The 21,771-nt window shown below is 44.2% G+C and overlaps 2 protein-coding genes across 4 annotated transcripts in view; both read left to right on the top strand.

Annotated features, from left to right (window-relative positions):
* The window catches only part of LSS (lanosterol synthase), a 33,937-nt gene extending 21,166 nt beyond the window's left edge, over positions 1 to 12,771 (top strand). For 2 of the 3 annotated variants that reach the window (XM_066631496.1, XM_066631478.1), the window contains exons 17-22: positions 269 to 374; positions 1,699 to 1,764; positions 3,227 to 3,307; positions 4,274 to 4,444; positions 5,348 to 5,426; positions 6,720 to 8,080. In XM_066631496.1, coding sequence (XP_066487593.1) covers positions 269 to 374; positions 1,699 to 1,764; positions 3,227 to 3,307; positions 4,274 to 4,444; positions 5,348 to 5,426; positions 6,720 to 6,929 — 713 coding nt within the window. In that variant the 3' untranslated portion in view covers positions 6,930 to 8,080. Of the gene's footprint in view, positions 1 to 268; positions 375 to 1,698; positions 1,765 to 3,226; positions 3,308 to 4,273; positions 4,445 to 5,347; positions 5,427 to 6,719; positions 8,081 to 12,751 lie in introns of those variants that run through there. The other variant, XM_066631486.1, reaches the window with a different exon arrangement.
* On the top strand, positions 10,954 to 20,952 carry SPATC1L (spermatogenesis and centriole associated 1 like). The gene is made up of 5 exons (XM_066631508.1): positions 10,954 to 11,149; positions 12,794 to 13,099; positions 16,348 to 16,674; positions 19,656 to 19,807; positions 20,626 to 20,952. The coding sequence occupies exons 1-5, from the start codon at positions 10,954 to 10,956 to the stop codon at positions 20,950 to 20,952; spliced, it is 1,308 nt and encodes a 435-aa protein (XP_066487605.1).
* Positions 20,953 to 21,771: the final 819 nt, after the last annotated feature.

Raw genomic sequence — 21,771 nt, 5'->3', positions numbered from 1 at the left:
CCTTATACATTTATGTTTTCTGAAAACAGTTCCAGTCTCTATATGCTCCACCACTTTGAGGGCAGATGGCACCTGCTTATTATAGAACATGACTGTAATGGAAATAGTTTTGTATATCAGAAGCACACTTCTGGTCTCCAGCCTTCCACCTAGTGGCTCGCATGGTTTTAAAGGAACATGTTCTAGAACTTCCTCCTAGGAAATGCTGTCTTTGGTAGAACTTCAGCCAATTGAGAGGGCTTGCCTTGTTTGTTTCTGTGATTCACAGGTGATATCATGATTGACTACACGTATATAGAGTGCACCTCAGCGGTGATGCAGGCGCTGAAGCATTTTCATGAACACTTCCCTGAACACAGGACACTGGAGATCAGGTAAAAGGAACAAGAAGAAGGAGAACAGACACAAGGTGTGGCACCTTCATTTCACAGTTTGAAATTCACATGTGGAATGGCATTTTCCTCCAGCACAACTTGCTGTAGCATGAAGGCTCCAATTTGGCATCTAACTCTTCTGTGGAGCCTGGGATAAATGCAATGATTGTAACCTGTTCCATGTGAAACGAGTTAATCAAAGTACTTGTAAGGGAAAGAGGACCTGGGAAGAAGATAGACTGACCAGGGGAAGTAAAGCCTACTGATTAGCATGCAAGAACCCCTTTCTGCTCCCACTTTCTCTTTACTGGACTAGCAGCTAAACTGGGGAAAACATTTGTTGTTTTTCATCTACTGCCACCATCTCAGTCCACAGAGACCAGGCAAATGAGGGCTGTCTAGAGGGGAAATCCCTCTCCCAGGAGAGCACCAAGACCCAGGGGTTCGTATTGAAAATTAAACTTACAATAGAGTCTGCAAGTAAAAAGATGTGATAACCTGCCAAATTGGCCATGACCATGAGGCAGGCAAAGAGACAAACTATAACTAGTTTAGTAAAAGCCTAGAAGAAAAAGAATTAACATAAGGGAGAAAGAAAAGTGAGTAGTAAAAGTACAAGCTGGCTGATGGAAAATGCCTCGCATGGATGAGCACAAATAAAGGGTTTGATCAAATGGATACAGTAACCATTAACACCCAGAAGATGGAGTTAGGATGCTGCTGACAAACACAGCCCACAGGATTCCCCCCCCCCATGTGTTGCTGCTTTGTCTGAAGGAAGCAAGTTTAATTCCCGGAATGTGGCTTGCTAGAAAACACAGTCCCTATCTTAGTGACTTACCTTTATCCAAAGTATCCTGCACTCTGGCACTTACTGGAGTGGGTGCACTTCCAGGCACCAGCATTAGGTCTCCATGGCAAAACCAGGCAGAATTCCTTGAGCTTCTTATGTGCTCGACATAATCAAATTACCTGATTGGAGAAGTGGAATCCACCTGGCTTTTCCATCCTACCCGCCCCCTTTAGCTAGACAGCCAGGATTGCTGCCCAACTGGCAAGGTAGGCTTATTGCTAAGCAGAAGCATATTCTAGAATCAGGAATTTTCTGAGTTCACAAAACCACATGCTTGCTAGTAATCCAGTTTCACACAGCCAAAGCACAAAGGTTGCTGAACCTGCACAGGAGATTGTGGGAACTTAAGGAGTGTCCAAAAAATCACAGCAGTATTTTTATCACTTCAAAGCAGGTCAGAGATAATGGGGGAAGAACAGTGGGTATTTACTGATTGAATGAGTTTTCCCATTCTCTTTCCTTTTTGCTTAGAGACACACTTCAAAAGGGCTTACAGTATTGTCAGAGGAAGCAAAGGGCTGATGGCTCCTGGGAAGGGTGAGTGTGTTCATGTAGCCATGTGCAGCTTCAGCAAAATGTGAGGCTCCTCTGCTGCTTGACAGGACAGAGGTTATTGGAGACAGGCATTGGTTCCTTTGGGAAGATTTAAAAATTTGGAATAAAAAAAAACAGTGGTTGAAAGATGGTAGAGAAGCAAAGACGGGCAGTGTCAAAGAATTAAAAAAAAATTAAGGGAAAGGAACGGTCTCAAGTTATGTGCAGTACAACCAATGTGCATCACACACTGGCCTATATAATATAATATCAACCTGGGACCCCTGAAGAAAACATGTTGAAACATGTTTGGTATGCTATGCTTCATAACAAAATTTCTTATTTTTGAGCACCACTTTGAGGCCTCTTTTGGGGATTTAGTTCTGTGGAAGATGCCAGTGGTGCCTTACTGTTAATAGCTTTTATGTATTTATTTGCTGCTAATTTAACCCCTTTATTAATTTAATGTATTTAACCCCTGCTAATTGGGTAAGAGGCACTTTTTCAAGTGGGTGCTCCTCTTTTTAGCAGGGGGAGAGTAACTGGCCCACCTCACCCCAGCACTGTCTGTTCTAGTGGCTGTCTGCTGGTATTCATTTGCATCTTTTTAGATTGTGAGCCCTTTTGGGACAGGGAGCCATTGGTTGTTTGATTTTTCTCTGTAAACCGCTTTGTGAACTTTTAGTCGAAAAGCGGTATATAAATACTGTTAATAATAATTAATAATAATTTGAGAGCTGGTGCAGTATAATTGTTAAGACTATGAGCCTGCAACCTTCCTGATTCAAATCCTCAGCCAGTCCTCAAGCCTTGCCACCACACACCCCCAAACTAAATATGGGTTAACAACCCTTGTCTGTCCTGCACAGAAGTTCTAAGAATTAATGCAAAATGTCTGTGGAGAGCTTTGAACACCCCCTCATTGCTATATAAATGCTTACTGTTCTTAGAACATTAGTATTTTAATGTATTTTAGAACTTTTTAGAAATTACAACACAGAGCTTCCACAATTTATTGAAGGATTGCAAATTCAAGGATTTCAACAGCCAAGCTTTTCGTGCTTTGCTTCTTGCAACCCTTCTTTTATTCAGTGTTTTTTTCAACATACTCACGAAACTGAAAAAGCTGGTTAAGGCGAGAAACTGTAGCAGGGGGCAGGAAAAGGGGTTTAGTGGCTACTTGTTTCCTCACCTGTGCTATAAACTTGCCTCTTTCCGAAGTGGCTTGCTTTTTGAAGAAAGGCATTGAGGCAGGATGCAACTTGTAGTTACCCCTTGAATCCTGGTTTTTGAAAAAACATGGGCAACTTCATGCTTGGTTCACTTCTGTGAAGCAATGGGAGTTGAACTTTTCAACTAGTGTGGCTGTAATGGAAGTGAACATGTGAACAGTGTCTTGTGGTAGTGATGGCTGGCTTTTTGAGAGATATTTTGCATTTGCTCACTGGTTCTTCTTCCCTTTTAGGAGCTGGGGTGTGTGCATCACCTATGGCACATGGTTTGCATTGGAAGCTTTTGCTTGTATGCAGCACAAGTACCGTGATGGGTAAGTGGACATCCTTTTCCAGTTTTATGATGAGGCTCTACTGATGAGAAGAAATTACTTGAACCACCCCAATGGTGGGGCAAAACTGCTTTCTTACTGCCTTATTCTCATAGAATGGGGGTATCTCTAGCCCACCCAACTGAACCTGAGTATCACCAAGTAGAACCCCAGAACAAATCTGGTACAGAGAGTGAAGGCAGCAACCCACCCATCAGTTTCCTTTGGGGAGTGCAGCCTTACCTGCCTGGTTGTCTCCTAGTGCAGGGAACAGAGTGACAATGGACAGTGCTAGAATAGACAGTGCCCTCTGTGCTTATCCAGTATAGATGTTTCAGTTGAGGAAAACCTACCTGATCAGCTCTAATCTGCAACTATGACTTCTTTTTCTGATCATGTACTTTATATTTTCTCTCCTATGTCTATTCTTCTGGCCCCATCAGGAAGCAAGAGAATCAGCCTGTCAGGCATTGGGGGTGGGCCTCTGACAGATTCTGCTCCCTGACTGATATATGATATGGTGATATGTGATCAGCTGATATGTGTATCTTCAAGAAGAGTTGTGTCTCCCAAGATGGGATGTCACAGAGTTGGGGCTTCTTTGGAGAGCAGGATTTTGGGACATGGAACTAGAAGTTAACCTGTGGTTAACCTGGTTAACCTGTGGTTAACCTGTGGGACATGGAACCAGAAGTTAACCTGTGGTTAACCTGGTTAACCTGTGGTTAACTTCTGGTTAACCTGTGGAACCAGGTTAACCTGCACCACCCCCTTTTGGTCCTGCCAAAAGAAGACTTTCTTTAAGTTGGTGTATGCATTTGCAAAATGTAGTTTTGTAATTTCAAGTGTTGTCTTCCCCCCATCAGTAATTCTGTGCTCCTGGCATGACTAAAGCCCTTGCCCTGTTCTTGTACCCATCCCCACAGTTGTTGGGAGGCTGTCCTTTGACTCCTGCCTTGTCTGTTTCAGGGTGGCCTGCAGGGAGGTGTCCCAGGCTTGTGAGTTCTTGCTCTCCAAACAGATGGAGGATGGTGGTTGGGGAGAGGACTTTGAGAGCTGTGAATTGCGCAGATATGTCCAGAGTGCCACTTCTCAGATCCATAACACCTGCTGGGCTCTTCTGGGACTCATGGCTGTTAGGTAAGAGCATGTGGCTGGAAGTGATGTGACTCTTTCTTCCTTCCCTACAGTCATGGTCAACAACTCTGCAGTGAACATGAGAAAAGGTAAAAGCAGCCACTGCTCTCAACATGCATCTTGCTGAGGCCTTTCATTGAGTCTCTGGCTATTTAGCAAGCAGGTCTCGTAGCTGAACACTGGTATAAATTAGCTCAAAGCATTCCCACACAGCAGCTTTCAGGCTATATACCTAATCTCTAACATACAAGCAGGAGCATAAAATGTATGCCTGGAGCTCCCCTGTACCCCTATCAGAGTCAACCTGTGACATCTCAGCGTGGCAGCTGGGACTGAGGAAGGTTTCTGGAGCAGAGGCGACATTAGAGATTGGCGAGGTTGGGCGCTGGCTGTGTCAGAACCAATAGCAGTGGTAGTGTCCAATACCATCAGAGGATGGGTGTCAGGGAGCATAAGAGGGCCCTGTGCAGGGCTTTGAACATGGTATCTGGCAAACAGGAGCTGGCACTGCTCTGGCAAGCCACCACGGCCACTGAGGTTGAATCTTCTGTTGCCATATGGGATGTGCATCTTGTTTTCATTTCATGTAGCTCTTCATTAGCTGTGCAAACTGGCAGAAGCATCCCACAGTTTTGTCCACAGGGATGAGAAAGGCTGAGTTTCTGCATCAAGGATTTAAGCTTACAGCTATCTGGGCGTGCTCTTAGCCATTTCCTTTGTTTGCTGAGGAGTGTGGATCCAACAAACAAGCTGGCTATGCTAACTGGCGATGGGACTTTATCTGAATGCTTCAACACTTAGATTTTCTTTTCTATATTGTACAAACTAGACCTGCCATAGCCTATGCTGTCTATGAACCTGCCTTAGCCATTTACTTGTGTCAGAATTACTCATTTTGCTTTGAAGGTATCCAGATGTCAAAGTCCTGGAAAGAGGGATCAAAGTTTTGATTGACAAACAATTGCCTAATGGGGACTGGCCTCAGGTAAAGTATTTTTTCTGCAATGTAGCATATATCAGTGAAACAGCTTGCATGCCTGTTCAAATTGCAGCATCTCCAGTCTGCTCCCCTGTTATGAAATATATGTTATCTTTTTACTCCCCATCCCACCCCTGTTAAAATCTGTATTAGCATTTTAAGGCTGCAATCCTATCCACACTTATCTGGGAGTAAGTAGCTCCCCGCAGCTTCAGAACTGAAAGTGGAGCGATCACACTCCACTTCCACTTTAGTGGAGGTGGGGTGCGATCGCTCCGCTTTCGCTTTCAAAGCTGGGGGAGCCCTGCAGAAGGTTGAGCAGGGCTCCCTGCACCTCTGGGAGGCTGCAGGAGGCTTGGGCAAGTGGACCCAAGCCCCTGCAGTCCCCCTGAGCAGCACGATCCTGGGGATCACACCATTGCCTCCTCCCTGCCTCCAGGCTGCCCCCGCCCCTTAAGGGTAAACAGGCCAAGGCCCACAGGCTTGGGGTGTCGCGACGCCCCAGTTTGAAAAGCCCTGCTCTAAGCCCTCTGAGCTTGCTGGCATAACCCTTAAACATACAGTAAGAGGAGCAGAGAAGCATCAGTCACTTTGTACATTCCATACAGAAGTGGTCTCTTCAGTTACCATAATACACTAGTATGCCAGAGTCATCATCTTTTCTACTAGCATAGCAAAGGATGTGCAATTCTTTTCTGAATCTGCATCTCTGTTTTATTATACAATTCACCAGTGAAGTCTTACTGTGTCAGATTACCCCTCATTGACTGAAGACAGATATGTAATGGAGGACTACATCACAAGTGACTGTTTCGTAACAAAGATTATTACAGTAGTCCCTTGGTATCTGTGGCGGATCCATTCCCGGACCCACATGGATACTGAAATCTGCTCATGTTAAAAACGTTTTTAAAAAAGCATTCCTTACCTTAGTGCTGCAAACCATCTGGCTGCAGGACAGTCTCCAGAACTCCCAGAAGCCACTTCTGGGTTGCATTGAAGCCTGCAACCCCCTCCCTTGACCTTGGCTCACCCAGGAATACATTGCTGAAGTGTTTCCTGTAGTGAGGTTTGTGGCATTAAGGTAATAAATGCTTTTTAAAAATTTACTTAAAAAAAACATTTTTAAAGGGAACTTTTTAAAAACCTGACAGTGGCTTCTGGGAGTGCCAGAGTCTGTCCCCCACCATCCACTGATGGTGAGGGACCACTGCACCTTTTTTAGCCTCTTTGTGCTTTTGTGGCTTTTCCTGCACTGGAAGGCAACTCTGGATTTTGTCTGGTGTTTTATCTCTCCAGGAGAACATTTCTGGAGTATTCAACAAGACCTGTGCCATCAGCTACACCTCCTACCGAAACATCTTCCCAATTTGGACACTTGGACGCTTTTCTCGCCTATATCCTGCTAGCCCTCTTACTGGCCAGCCCTTAGCTGAAGCATTAAGGAATGAAGAGAAGGGGCTGGCCAAAGGAACGACAGAGGGGCATAAATTTCTGGATCTAAGTTGAGGAGCTTTTTTCTGAGTCTGCCAAGTTAGTTGCAGTCTCTGGAGGTTTTTTTTATTTCTTTTTTTTTTTTTAAACATTTCTAAGGTACAGGACTATTGAAGGATAGCTAGAAGGGTCTTTGTCAAGGAACTAATGAGGAGAAAACTGATGGGGAAGACACCAAAGGTTTCCCCAGTTGGCTTGTCATCCAACTGGCTTCTCAGTGTATTCTGACACACACTAAACAAGAAAGAGTTGGCTCAGGAACAGTGGGTCTTTCCAGCCATACAGCCCATGAGCTAGCTAATCTCCAGTTGTGATGATGGGTGATTAATGCTTACTTACTAGCAAATAATACATGTAAGCTCAAAACCCTTGATTCTTGCCCTTTTTCTGGGAGCTTGTGTGCATTAAATCATGTGTATCTGTCACTCATACATTAACATAGTGGGTGCCACAAATGTGCTGTAAGGCATGTTTGCACCACCCAAGGAGTAAGTGGTGCTGGTGGGGAGGCCTCCACCCCCCCCAGGCGAGTGGCATTGGGCAAGTGGCAGGAGGGTGTGGGGGAGGCATTCTTGGGTGAAGAGAGGGTGGAATGGGGGAGGGATAGGCTCGGGCTTCTTGAGACTAAGCCAGCGAACTAGCTGGAGCTTTACTTGGGGTAAGGGGGCGAATGTCCAGCCTGCTCAATTCCAGCACAGGATGCAGCGGCAGCCATTTGGAGCTGCTGTTCCTCTGCTGCATATGATTGGGCCTTTAGTCAAGCTAGTGCCCAAATTTTCCATCTTCCCACACTTCATTTTTGGGATGCACATCAGCAGATGTGTGCCTAACTGTTGCCACCTGCCTGTTCTCAGACTGGTTCTCTGCTGGGTGATAGGATTGGGAGCAGAAGACACGGCGGCAGCTGCAGTGGTGGTGCAGGATGCTGCTATGATCCCATGTTTGAAAGGAAGTTTTGAGTCTGTGGCAAGACAAAAGTGTCAGTTTGCCAGTGTCAGTTTGCCAGATGTCAGTTTGCCAGTCAAAGTGGTCCCTTCAGCTGGCCTCTTGGATGGGCCAACCCTGTGGTGGGCAGATGAGATCTTACTGCTCTAGTGTGTGCTGATACTTGTAATGGCAACAAGAGAGTGTGATTTTTTCTTTTAGAGTAACTCAAATAAATCAAGAACTTTGTCAAGGGTGCTGAATGATATTTTCCTACCTCTTAAATGCAATCTTTCTTAAATATCTCTTTCCTTCCCTTCTTTAATCCTGTTGTGCAAAAGTCTTCAACCAGGCCTCTTTGGCTGCCAATCTAGCAGTAGGTCTTGCAGGTGGAGCAGCATACCAGGGCAATGTTCTCCTCCTTGCAGTTCCCTAGCAAGTTCTTCCTTGCAGTTCCCTAGCAAGCCCATGCAACAACAGGCCCAGGAGTACCTTTGCTCCTTCTCTTCCCAAGGATCTTCCACTCTAGTTCCTCATTGGGTCTTCACCAGCTCTCTACAGATCTGCCCCCAGTCTGCAACACACATGTGCACACACACACTCTTTGTCTTTCAGATTCCCTTCCATTTTACCACTGCTCTTTTCTCCAACAAGGCCTCCCATCCCCCTTTCCTGGGTGGAGTCATAGGTCATGGCAGGGACCTTTGGAAAATGTAATTTCATTGCAATCTTTACTGCCTAACAATAGCCCAGATTCTTCAAACCTTCCTGGGTACATGCTTCCAGGAAAGTCTCTCTGAAGAGCATCTGGTCTGGAGTTGTTCTTGCCTACATTACCCATCTCAGGTAAAACTATTGGCAATGGCATTTGTACTTGGGCAGGAGGTCTGGTCTAGAGGGTAGAGCCTCCGTTTGCCTGAAGATAACATCCGAAGGTCACCAGTTCGAGGCCACCGGCGCCATGAACGGCGAGACCCTGAAGCAGCTGACAAGCCTAGCCGAGTTATTCCACCTGCTCTTTGGCCGCTGTCAGCCTGTGTGGGAGGAAAATGGAGGCCAGAATGTGATACCAGATCATAAAAAGATCCATCTGAAATGTTGTGGTTCTTGAAAGACAGAACCTTCTTCAATTGTAAAAATCTCTATTGGGATTTAGTATAGCCTGCCTATGTAAACCGCCTTGAATAAAGTCTGAGGAGAAATCTGACGACAAAGAAAGGTGGTATATAAATACCTGTACTACTACTACTACTACTTGGGCAGAAATGATGTCCCAACCTGACAGGCTAGTCTTTATATGGCTTCAGAGTAAAAAAGGGAAATTTACCAAGGAACAGGGTATCTCTTAATTATGCTTGTAGTCTCTCTTCTACGGAAGAGCCTTACCTCAGCATTCTCCTTCAACTGCTCATCTTGAAATGACTTTCTCTGCCCACGGAGTCCAGGCACTAGTCTTTCAGGTCTGTGCAGTCTCAGAAACATTATTGTGGTCTTGTTTGTTCTGACTCAAGTAAGGTCATAAAGTGATGGAAGGAAGCAACATTTGCATTGGAAAATTGAAAATGCCAGGAAATCCCACCAGAGAGTTTTAAACAAATTTGCTAAGGAGTTGTAATGAGGTAGTTATAAGTGCTTCTCATTATAAACTTAAGTCTTGTTGTGCCATGCTGTGGAACAGGGCTTTCAATATTCTCAGACATTATTGTTGCAATCTAAATTCATTTATTTAAATTTCCTAAAAAGGCAGTCAACATATACTGTACTTAAAATCTGTAGAGTTGACTCATTTTCACTATGAAACATGAATAGGTTTTAGATAGGATTATACTGGTAGGTGGCTTTGTGGTAGCCCATTGTCCTGGCATGACATTAGAGATGACTAGATCAGGCACTGAGAGGCCACCAGTCTGGGCTGACCATTCAGTGCTCACCACTGGTGGCAGTGGTAGTACCCAGTCCTGACTTGTCGATTCACTGCCAGAAATAGGACCGGGGCATGCACCCCTACCAGTGCCACATCACAACCTCCACTGGAAGCAGAACTTCTATATTTAGCGTGATCAATGCTGATCAAAACTGGTTCAAGTAATCAATTGCATGATGATTAATATACATACTGTACGTAGTTAATAAATATCTCCCACAATCCTGTTCATAAACATGCAGAGTAGTTTGCATTTGATAAGAAGAGTTCCCAGCTCTCTGGTTTTGGGCCAGTTATTTGGATTTATTTATTTATTTTTATTTTCACTGGCTTTCAGTCATACAAGGCAAATTGTGACAGCCTTGTATATCCCTCAGCCTTCTCAAACATGTTACTGCATTTTTAAATCATACCCTGAATTTGCCAATAATGAGAAAATAAGAATTGTGCTTACCTGGAAGGGGGGGGGGAGTGTTTTACTTTATCAAACTCTTATTGAATTCTTCATAGATGAAAACAAGTTAAGGCCTACAATCTTATCCACACTTGTCTGGGAGTAAGCCTATTGACTCTAATAGGACTACTGAGTAGATGTGCATAGAGTTGGGCTATAAACCAGGACATTCAAATCAAACCCCAAGTGAATCAAGTGCCACGACAACATCAGGCCTTGCCTCACAAATCTTGGGTTTTCAAATGCATTGGAACAGGTATTTAGTTAAGGACAAACTTATTTAAAAATATAACAATAAACCTATAAAATCAACAAAACAATAAAGTTGCAGTAGTGGGAGAAAAAACAGCCATCACAATTTGAAAGCAAAACAAATCTTTCAGGATGGGAGATGCAAGATGGCTGTAGAAGGAAGCACTGTTGATTGTTTCACCATGTGAATGGACCCTGGGATTGAGGTGTTCAAAGTATTTTCTCAACAATGCTGTCTGGATATGTGACCAGTGCACAAAATGTACCATGGACTCTCCTGCAGAAGAAGCAGGCCTAGCTCAAATAATTATTGTAGTGGAGCAACCAAGTGTTACTTTATGAACTGGTGACATCATAATAGTGTAGAAACATTCTAAACCTGTTGAGTTTCCTGTGAGCGGTTCAAAGCACTGGGACAAGTGACTCTGCCCAGCCAAGGCTATCTCTTACGAATTAACTCTTCCTCAACAAGGAGGAAGAAGATAATGAGCGAGGAGAGAGAGTGGATGAAAAGAATTAAAGAAGAAAATGCACACCTGAAAAATCAAATTAGGCTACTCAAGGAGAACCATGAATTACGCTTATTGTTGGGTCAGCAGTGTGAGGACAGCAGCCAAGACCAATTCTTAGCTCCTCACACTTCTCCTATATTTCCTGACACTGGTTCATTGGTGAAAGGAGGTAAGGCGAAATCAACATCAATTTACTAAAAGCCCTTTGAAAGTACAAACAAACAAACTTAGAAGTATGTTCCTCAGTGTGCATCAGTATCTATCTGAATTCGTATATGAAACTCACCTAAGTCATGATCTGGCCACTCTCAGCTTGTAAATCTTGATCCCACAGATCCATAAGCTGAAGGCAAATAGTCCTGAAGACAATGAAGACTGCAGTCCTGAACACACTGACTAGCAAGGAAGTCCCATTTAATTTAGTAGAACTTCTGAGTAAACATGCATAGATAGGTTTGGGAGGCAAGGTTTGAAGGTTCATTGTTCACTCTCAGGAATTTTTGAAGTGACCCTTTGAGTGGGTATGCGCATGGACTGTTGCTTGGCAGGTTAGGCCATCACTTTTTAGGGGAAACTACAAACAGGATCCCAAATGTCTGTCAGAATCCAACATAAAAATTTGTCCCTATAAATGTTATGCTGAAATCAGTGCTAATAGAACTTTGCTGATGCTGATACATCAGATCCACAGATCTGGTTATCCATGGTTCCCTGTAACCCCCCTGCACCCCATTACAGTACCTTTGTTCATGTGGATTACATTCATGTGAAGCGATAAGGTGTCTTGCTTGAGCAAATGCTAATATCCAGATGAGCAGGCAAGCAGCCTGCAGCCCAGAAGAGAGAGTATGAGCGCAATTCTAAGTGCTCAATTGGCTGGCGCAAGTCCGTTGTACTGGCTGAGGAGTGCTGCAAGTGTGCCATAAGGCATGTCTGCACCCGAGTCAGGGAGGCTGGCGCAAGGATGCATGTCATCCTCCTTGTGCCAAATCAAGACCCAGCGGAGGTGAGTTCACATTGGTAGCAGGCCACTGGCACAAGGTTTGGAGAGGTCAGGGTGAGGGCATTTCTTGGGCTTTCAAGGGTGAAGGGAGGGCGGGTGATGGACAGGCTGGGCCCGGGAGGGGGGTGGGACTGGTCTCGCGCGCTTAGGCTGGACCCTAACCCCCCCCCTCCCAAGCAGCCTGGTCTAATACTGGGCTGTTTAGAGCTGAGTAGCCCCATTGCGGTAGCTGGGGCAGTGCTCAGAGTAAGGGGAAAATATCCCGAGTTGCACCACAGCCACCTCCTACCCTGCACTGGATGCGCTGCCCTGTTACAGCGCAGGTTAGAATTGGGCTGTGAGAGCAACAGGAAGCTGGAAACAAGAAACGAATGTTTGCTCTTAGTCTCCCTTCTAGGCTGCAGGCTGCTTGTTTGCTCATCTGGCTATAAGCTTTTTGTTTATACTGTTTGTTTAAGCAAGACACCTTATCATTTTGCTTGAATGTAATCCACATAAACAAAGGTAAAGGGGCGTTGGGTCACAGAGATAGGGTTCCCCCTTATCAGCAGTTTCTGGTATCTGCAAGGGGGGGCAGGAGTATATCCCCCATGAATACTGGGGGACACCTCTACTAAGATGATTTATAAAAAAGCTTTCCTTACAAATCATACATCAGAACAAAACTGGTCAGCCTCTGGCAAGGACATAGATTCCAGACAATGACAAATATACGAATATTCCCTACTTGAATAGGTAACACTCTATGTTTTTTATTTTTTGTTGTAGCCCAGTACCTTGAAAGAGCACCTGCAAAAGTTGATTCTGAAGTTCGATTTCAGTCATCCCTGCCTGAAGATTTTCATTATTCGCCTCGCATCACCTCCAAGGAGACCACACTTCTGTCCAGTCCCAGTGCCCAGACACAGCCTAAGCGGTTCCACAATGATCCCACCTTTTTACACCCTAGAAGTGCAGAGAAAAAATCCACGCACTTGTCAAGCATGTCATGTTCTACCATTGGGGGAAACCAGCCTGAAGACTCCACAGACATCTCAGTGTTCAAGAAATCTTGGCTCATGGAGGGCCCTTTGCCTGGAGGTGATAAGGCTCAAACTCCATTACCACTTAGCATTGGTGAGAAATGCTTGCTTAATGGCAGCATTGGTCTATTATTAGCTTTATTCTCCAGAGGGCTGCAAAACATGCCACTCCCAACCTGTGAAAACGACACAGAATTAATAATCACTGTGATCTGTACATTTTAATCTCTCAGGCCAGATTCAAATGACAGCCAGATCTCGGCCTCTGCTGCTTCTCACTCATGGCAAATGAGTTCAGGTGATCATTGTCTATTGGGTTCTGCAAAACTGGCAGCTTGTACTCATGAGCAATAAGTCACAGGTACAACTCACTTGTCATAAGCTGAAGGAAAAAAAAAACTACCCAGGAGTCACAAACAGCTCTTCCTTACTTTCATAGCTACTCAGTGATGCAGCTTTGTGCATTTGCTCCAAGTTGCTCAATAAACTCTGGGCGCAATCCTAACCCACTTTCCAGCACTGACATAAGGGCAATGCAGCTCTGAGGTAAGGGAACAAGCATGTCCTTACTTTGAGGAGGCCCTGAGTCCCACCCAAATGCAGGATGCAGCACACGTCCCATTGGCACCACTAGGCCTGTGCTGGAAAGTTGGTTTGTATTTGTATTTGAGCATTCTACATTCAAGCCCACGCCTTGTACTTCATCAAATGCATGCAAAAGACAGCTGTAACATTTCAGAGCCCTGAATTTCATTGATGCTATCATGTTACTCTGGGATTAATGCCATTGTGTTTCATGATACCAAATACAGGTATCTTAGTATCTAGGTGTGTTAAGCCCATGGTTATGCAAGCACCAAAGCAAATGTTCCTAAAGGTCCAAGATGGCTCCCATGCCCCTTTATTCCACAATTAATGAAAGAGTCAAGTCTAGCAGCCTCAACATGTCTGAAAAAGTGTGCGTGCCTTTGATGCTTATCTCATGTAATGTCCAATCCAGTGCTATGAATGTATGAAACTGCCTTGTTGCTCCATCTCAGCCAGCATTGCCCACTCTGGTGGAAAAGTGATTTCTCAGCCCTGAAGATCCTTCTTAATTGGTGACATTGGACCCGGAACTTTCTGCATGTGGTACATGCCCTGCCACCGACCTATGGCCTCTCCCCAGTGATCAGGTATCCATGGCCCCTTTGGTGATCCTCCCCTTTGGTGATCCCAGTGATGTCATCATGACCTACAGAACAGGAAACCATATTTCTTAGAAGTTGATAGGAAGAGCTGAACAATTGGAAGCAGCAGATTGGTGTGGTTCCCTCCCCCCACACCCTCCAGTGCTTAATGGACCACTTGCTGGCCACCTAAGACCCACCTACCCACTTGCCAGGTGCTACCACACAGTCGCCGCTTCCACTGCTCTCACTCCAATTTCTGCTATTTTCAAAACAGCATCAGAGGGAAGCTGAACAGGAAGTATGTGAGAGGACATTTGTGAGATGCTCTAGGCCAGTGGTTCCCAACTGTTTTTCACTTCTGTACCCCTTGACAGCCCATTTCCATAAATTGTACCCCTCATATTAGCAAAATGTTTGTAATTAATATAGTTGCTGTCATTTCAAACTACTGATCCATATCTGATGATACATGAATTGATGGCCCAAAACTAGAAGTTGCTGAGGCTTTCACAGCCAGCTAACTGCCTTCCTTCCTGTCTTTTTCCATCATTATTCAATGCTTTTTCAAGTATCCCTAAAGGTCCTGGCAAGTACCCCTGGGGATACACGTACCCCACCTTGGGAATCACTGCTATAGGCCACTACTTCGCTTCATTCCTTCACATACTTCTGCTCTCCTCTGCTGCCCTTTTGAAAATAGCAGTAGTGGAAGTGGAGATAGCGGTAAGGTAAGGTAACAACTAGGGGCTGACCAATCTAGCCCCTCTTCACACGAGGAATGGGTTTGTGCATGTCTACCTTCTGGTATGCCTTCCCCATTGTCCTGATCTTTGATGCTTCATATATGGGTCATATGTGAATGGGTGGTGTGGACACGACCATCCCCACAGTTCAGAAAAGAGAAAAATGTGTTGAAGGGAGGAAGGGAACATGGAAGATTCCCTTCCTCATTGTGCAACATGGAGCTGGTTTGGCATGTACCATCCCCAGATATATCACTCCAGTTCCAATGAATAAAGTCTCTGGAATATTCTGCAAGTATGAAAAGGATTGTGGTGTCTTTCATCTACAGTGGACATGTGAACTAGTAAGAGAGTATTGGATTTTGAATATCTTTTCAATAGAAAAAATAAATTTAAAATTGGATTCAGACACTTTTTTAACAGTATCGTTAAAAAACAGTGTCTGAATCCAATTTTAATTAAATTAAATTAAATTAAAAGGGATGTTTCTTTAAATGTTTGAGAAATTATGTTTTATAGTGACAGCAAGAATTTTTCTTGTAAAATATTGGAAATTCTCAAGAATTCCTTCTGTGGTGGAATGGGGGAACAAATTTGTGATTTTGCAGTAATTGACAAATTAATGTCTTATATTCATGAGTGTCTTTTAAATTTTTTAATTAAAGAGAGATTTTTAATTGGACAGTCTTTATCGATTATTGGAAAAACAGACCATTGGCTAGTATACTTTATGCACAATATTGGAAAACTACAGACACTCAGTCGACAGAAGAATGGTGGATGAAAGTTATGGACTTTGCAGAAATGGACAAACTGATGACCTTACCTAATGAGAAATCAACAGAAAATTTTATGAAGAAATGGAAATTATTGACTTTCAGCATGTGAGAGAGAATAATGAGTTACAGCCCAACCCTATCCACACTTTCCTGGGAGTAAGCCCCACTGACTAATGAGATTTACTTCTAAGTAGGCATACATAGGATTGGGCTCTCAATGAGTTGTGGATTATTAGATTGTAAGGGATAGAGAACATTACTTCGAAATTTAGATTATTAAGATATAAAGCTGTAGGTAATTAGAATATTCAGCTCTGCCCATACTACATTATTAGAGGTTTTCTTATTTGTACTTTTTATGTATTTTTAATGTTGTACTTTTCTTTTTATTGTATTGCTTTCTTTTTCTTTTATTATAATAAAGAGGGAGGGAAAAAAGAAAAATAGACCACACATCAAATTACTGTAGTTGGATGCTACTCTGTAAGTTCAGTGGATTAATTTAATAAAGTGTTTATTCATATAAGTATGAAAAAAAACTGTTGGGGGGGGAAGGGGCCAGGTTTCTCTCAACTATTCATTTTGCTGTTTGTCTGCATTTTGAAGTAACTGGCCAATAAATGTGCTTTGTTGCAGCTCACTACAAAGCTGAAAGGCTACTCAACTCAAAAGACAGGCCCGCTCACTCACCATCATGGCAAGAAGAAATAACATCTTCAAACTCTACTAGTGTGGCAAAGAAGGAGGATTTCCAGGCACAGAGTACAACTTCAGAGAATCTCCTGATTCCCAAAAGAGTTTCTTCCTCAGAACTTTCTGAAAGGCCATCCTGTCACCTTTTAAGCAGTGCCCTGGACTCAAGCACAGGCAAAACACAGCTTGACTCTCTAGAGATGCCCCGAAAGAAGAAAGTCTGGTTTTCAGATGCACCAGGCACAGACAACGTAAAGAAGTGCCATACATTTTATTTAAATGGTAATGCTGAGATGTGGCTACTGAGTGATGTTCAAGAAATTGTGAGGTGAAAAAAATGTTATGATTAATGCCAGAGATTTCTTTTCAAATATGGGACAGTTAAGTGTCTTTTGGGCCTCTTAGTGGCACAGTTATGACGCAGAGCATAATCTGTCTTTGTAAACACTTGCTCATATCAGCACAAGTAAGGGCCAAGCTAAATGCAGTGTGGGATATTTATTATTATTCATGATGAAATATATATTACACCATCCATGTACATGGTGCATTAGAAAGAATGAAAGGAAAGGCCCCTGCCCTGAAGGGCTTACACTCTTTATACTAACACAAGGGAGTCAACAGAGGAAGGTGGAGGCAGAGTAAGCAGGAAAAGAATATGCCATTGTACTTAAGCTTAGTTCCAGTAGGGTGTAGGATTGCCAACCAAACAAAACTGGCTTGGAACCTTCAGCTATCATTACCAATCTGTGATGACACCTCCTCCTGGTTGAGCTAAGGCAGGGGTGCTCAATAGGTGGATCGCGATCTACCGGTAGATCGCGAGGCAAAATGAGTAGATCGCGGAGTGCCGACCCCCCCTTCAGGTGCCTCTGGGAGGAAACGCCGGGAGTAAGGCCCATTGTACTCAATGGGGCTTACTCCCAGGTAAGTGTGGCTAGGATTGCAGCCTCACAGCCTAATCCTAGGCATGTCTATTCAGGAGTAAGTCCTGTTATACTCAGTGGGGCTCAAGGTACACCAACATACATTGTACACATAAATGTTATATGTTATGATGGCGCGAACATTGTAAAAAAAACTCTGGTAGATCTCCGGGCCTTGCTGGGTTTCAAAGTAGCTCTCGAGCCAAAAAAGTGTGAGCACCCTGAGCTAAGGTGTCCCAGGGGCTTTGGAAGTGGGAGGAACATGTGGTTTATCTCAGCCTATCCCGTCTCACAGAGTTATTCTGGAGGGGGCAAGTGGGGTGAGGAAAACCCATTTATGGTACCCTGAGACCTTTGAAGGTGGGCTGTAAATGTGATATATAACATTGTGATATATAAACATGTCTTCCTGCATGCAGATATACAATGCTCCATGTATTATCATTCTATTCATTGTTTTTAAGGAATTTTACATCCTCCATTTCATGTGGTTTTATCCCCGATTCTTTCATTAGGAGCCTTGGCTTTGCGAGGCATGAGTAAAAGTGTGATTGGTATCTAAACCCTAAGGGGAAGGGTATATCAGATACCATCCTAGTAACTGGGCAAATAGGCACCTTTTAAAATAGCGTCCTCTTCTATTTTTATTCTATTTATTTACCCCTGGGGGCTGGGGGCTAAGAATAGGCCCTCAGTTTGGCTGTACTTGTCGTAAGAGGCGACTAAACAGCCACCGGGTAGATGGGACTCGTCAGCCTAGGAAGGCAGCTCATCTAAGAGAAGGAAACTCTGACCTCAAACCTCCACTGCCTTGTGGCTACATCCGGTTCTGGAAAAGGCTTCAGGAGTCAACCTCGAAGCAAAATCAGGAGCCGGAGTCCCTTAGGCAGTTCATGGCTGAACACAGTCACGTTCTGGCAACTCCTGCGACGCCGCTGGAACCAACCGTATTGGCTTCTGCCTTTCCATTGGACCATTCCAGCGACGTGGAGAGGGGGGATTTGCTGCATGGGTAACAGCCTATCCTCCATACCTTCTTTACCCAGGCTTCGCGCACTGGAGAGGACTCTCCAACTTCGCCATACGGCGTCGGCACAACACGGGAAGCAGCAGTTTACCGGTTATAAGTCTTTGCTCGATTGGCGTAGAGCATGACGCCAGGGGCTGCTTCCGACGGTGGGAGAGATCATTGCATCTCATTGGGCAGCTACCGCCCGCCTTAAGCTGGGCAGTCCCCAGCCAGTAAGGTGTTGCCTCGCCACGGTCCGTTAACCTCATGGGGTGCGTGGGGTTTAGGGTGAAAACCGACAAGCGGATCGACAACTCTGCACCATGCAACAGAAAACAGAGCCAACAGTCTGAGGCTAAGAGGCAAAGAAGGAAGGCCCATAGCCAGGGAGACAGACCAGGGACAGACTGCACTTGCTCCCGGTGTGGAAGGGATTGTCACTCCCGGATTGGCCTTTTCAGCCACACTAGACGCTGTGCCAGAACCACCTTTCAGAGCGCGATACCATAGTCTTTCGAGACTGAAGGTTGCCAATACTACCTCTTCTATTTAGCAAGGGGAGAACAACTATCTCTCTTCACCCCAACAGTGTTTTTTTTCTAGTGACTGTTGATGGCGTCTCTTCTGATATTAAAATTTATTAAATTTTTAAAATGTATTACATATTTTTTAAACCATTTATTAATTTATTTTACTGCATAAAGCATGTTATGAGTGACTCTTCTTGAAAAGCAGTTCAGGGGGGCATCCCTTATCTGGAATTCCCAAGTATTCTGAAAGCCGCAATGTTTTTGAGCATTATGTTTTTGAACGTGACATCACAGGTTTGGGGCAGAAAATATCGTGTCTGGGAGAGGACTCTCTGCGTCAGGATGCCTGCCCTGGAGGCTCCTTGAATGGGCCTCCTCTGCCCACTGGGTGAGCCCACAGGGCCTGTTTTGGCCTGTTCCAGTATGACTGATCAATTGATCAGCAGTAGTGCTTATCTCACTACTGATCAATCTGCAGGTCTGCCCTCATTCAGCATGACAGCTGCACTGATCATCTGATTGGCAGCAGCACTGATCTTACTGCTGGTCTGCCCTCTTTCTCACCTTTGCCAGCAAGTACAGGATGAGAGTGGCTGCACTGCTCTCACTACTGTACTGGTCTGCCCTCATTCCTGCCTTTATGTCTATGCAAGAATTCAAAAATATGGAAAATTCAATAGCCAATCCAAAACACTTCTGGTCCCAAGCACTTCAGTTAAGAGATGCCCAGATAAATATTTGTATTACTATTTATTATAATATTCTCAACCTCTGTCCCAATTTTTTCACTCCATATAGACATAGAGATTGCTCAAAACAGCAAGAAGAATGGACGTATTGTGGGGGAGATTGCCTTCCAGTTAGACAGGCGTATCCTTGCTTATGTGTTTCCTGGAATCATGCGGCTGTATGGATTCACAGTGTCCAATATTCCTGAGAAAATCAAACAGGTATCCCTTTTCATTTTAATTTACAGCCTTGATTGCCTCAGACATGTCCCAAACTCCGTGACCACATGGTTCCCTCTGGTGGAACTTAATAACAATAAATACATTCCATAAATGTGTTCCTGCTGTTAATTTGCTCAATCATCACGGCCACATGTAAGCTCATTGTTTTTGAACAGAAGATTCATTTAAAACAAAGATTCCTTGATGAATAAATAATTTTAGTTTGAAATGCAGCAAGGCTTCTTTGATTATACAGTATGTTTATACAGTATGTTCAGTTTCTCCATCTGTTGTTCATATGCTTTTGATCTCATTCCTGTTTGCCTTGCCATGCTGAGCTTTGGTCAGTATTGCACTCAACTTCCATATACTGTACTGTTCTACGCAGGGCTGGCTCAAAACCTCCTGACACCTGAGGCGACATGCCAAATGCTGTTCCACTTGCCCAATGATGTGCCAGTCTCTGCACCTTCCACTCTCCAATGTTCTAGCTTCACTCTTCTTCCCTCTACATTTCCTCCTGCTCCTCTCTGTCCCTTTTCCAATTCAGGGAGTGAAAAGAGGAGGAGGAGCCGCAGAGGCAAGTATGAGAACAGAGATAGGCTCCCCCCACCAATTTGTTGCCTGAGGCACCTGCCTCAGTTGGCCTCATGGATAAGCCAGCCATGGTTCTATGGTGAACAAAAGTTATTATAAATATCTGAAATTTCTTCCCCATAAAATGTGAGAAAACCGTCCCTTCTCTTCTGCTCTTGCTAAGTAAAAACAGAATTGTTTGTAAAGGGCTCGTGGCTTAAAAAAAAAATGAAAATTCCTAGGTCTCCATGACATCCCTAGATGGCTCCATGGATGAGAAAAAGTATCGAGCCATGACTCGGCGCTACGCAGACCTGACTACTCGTCTGGAGAAAATGGGCTACCACACGGATGTGCACCCAGTGTTTAGTGAATTTCTCATCAACACGTACGGCATCCTGAAACAAAGGCCGGATCTGAGCTCTAACCCAACTCACAACAACCCTGCCGAACTCAGGAAGATGGTGATTGACATTGTGCCATCTAAGTTCCTTGGAGATACTTTGCTGCTGTTGAACTGTTTGTGTGAACTTTCTAAAGAAGACAAGAAGGCCCTGTTTGCCTGGTAGTGCAGCTGCAACTCTTGCCCGCCCTCTAAATTTCTAATACAAGTGGCACACACCACAGCAAGTATGTAATAAAAGGATCTCTGCTGGAAGCAGGCATGGAGTGCTGCGGGTCCTTTTTGTATCAGACTGCACTTGACTGATTTGCTGTTGTTAGGTTTTCTAAAATTTCTGTTTTTGGTTAAATGTGTCTTTTATTGTTATTGTATGTATATATTTCAGTTGTTGCTAGTAGCTGCCATGAAAGCCATATTTTGGGTAGACGATAGGCAATACATGTTAGAATAAGCAAAATAAAGTAAAATAAAACAAAGGCAGTTGTTAACGCTCAGCTCACAAATACCAAATTAAGTACTGCACCACTGGTTTTCAGAGGAAGAGGTACCAACCAGCACAATGTCTCGCTTTTCTCCCATTCCACTTAGAATTTATCTACATGTTACTTATTTGAAGGCCTGAATGCAGTCCTGCAACCCATGCATTTCTCACAGTCTACCCTTTCTGAGATTTCAGCCTGAGAATCTCCACCCCCCCCCCCCCCATCTTCGTGGCTGACAGAAATGACATGAGGGCCTTCTATTGTTTGTGTGCTACCCTTGCATGGTATCCTGAGCAAGATGGGACCAGCTTTTTTGCAAAGCATCTGTGTCTCCACTTTTATGTCATCAGATTTGTACTGTCAGGTGGCACCTACAAAGACATGGCATGGTGCATCTCTACACTGGCCTCTTTCTACTCGAGGCATCTTCTATCACCGAGATATTAGTGCTGTAAAAAATAATACAGTACATGGGAGAAGCCTTTTCTGGCAACAACCAAGGC

Source organism: Tiliqua scincoides, chromosome 1 (assembly GCF_035046505.1).
Source record: "Tiliqua scincoides isolate rTilSci1 chromosome 1, rTilSci1.hap2, whole genome shotgun sequence".
In the NCBI taxonomy this organism is placed as follows: domain Eukaryota; kingdom Metazoa; phylum Chordata; class Lepidosauria; order Squamata; family Scincidae; genus Tiliqua; species Tiliqua scincoides.
This window is presented reverse-complemented; position numbering and strand designations above follow the sequence as displayed.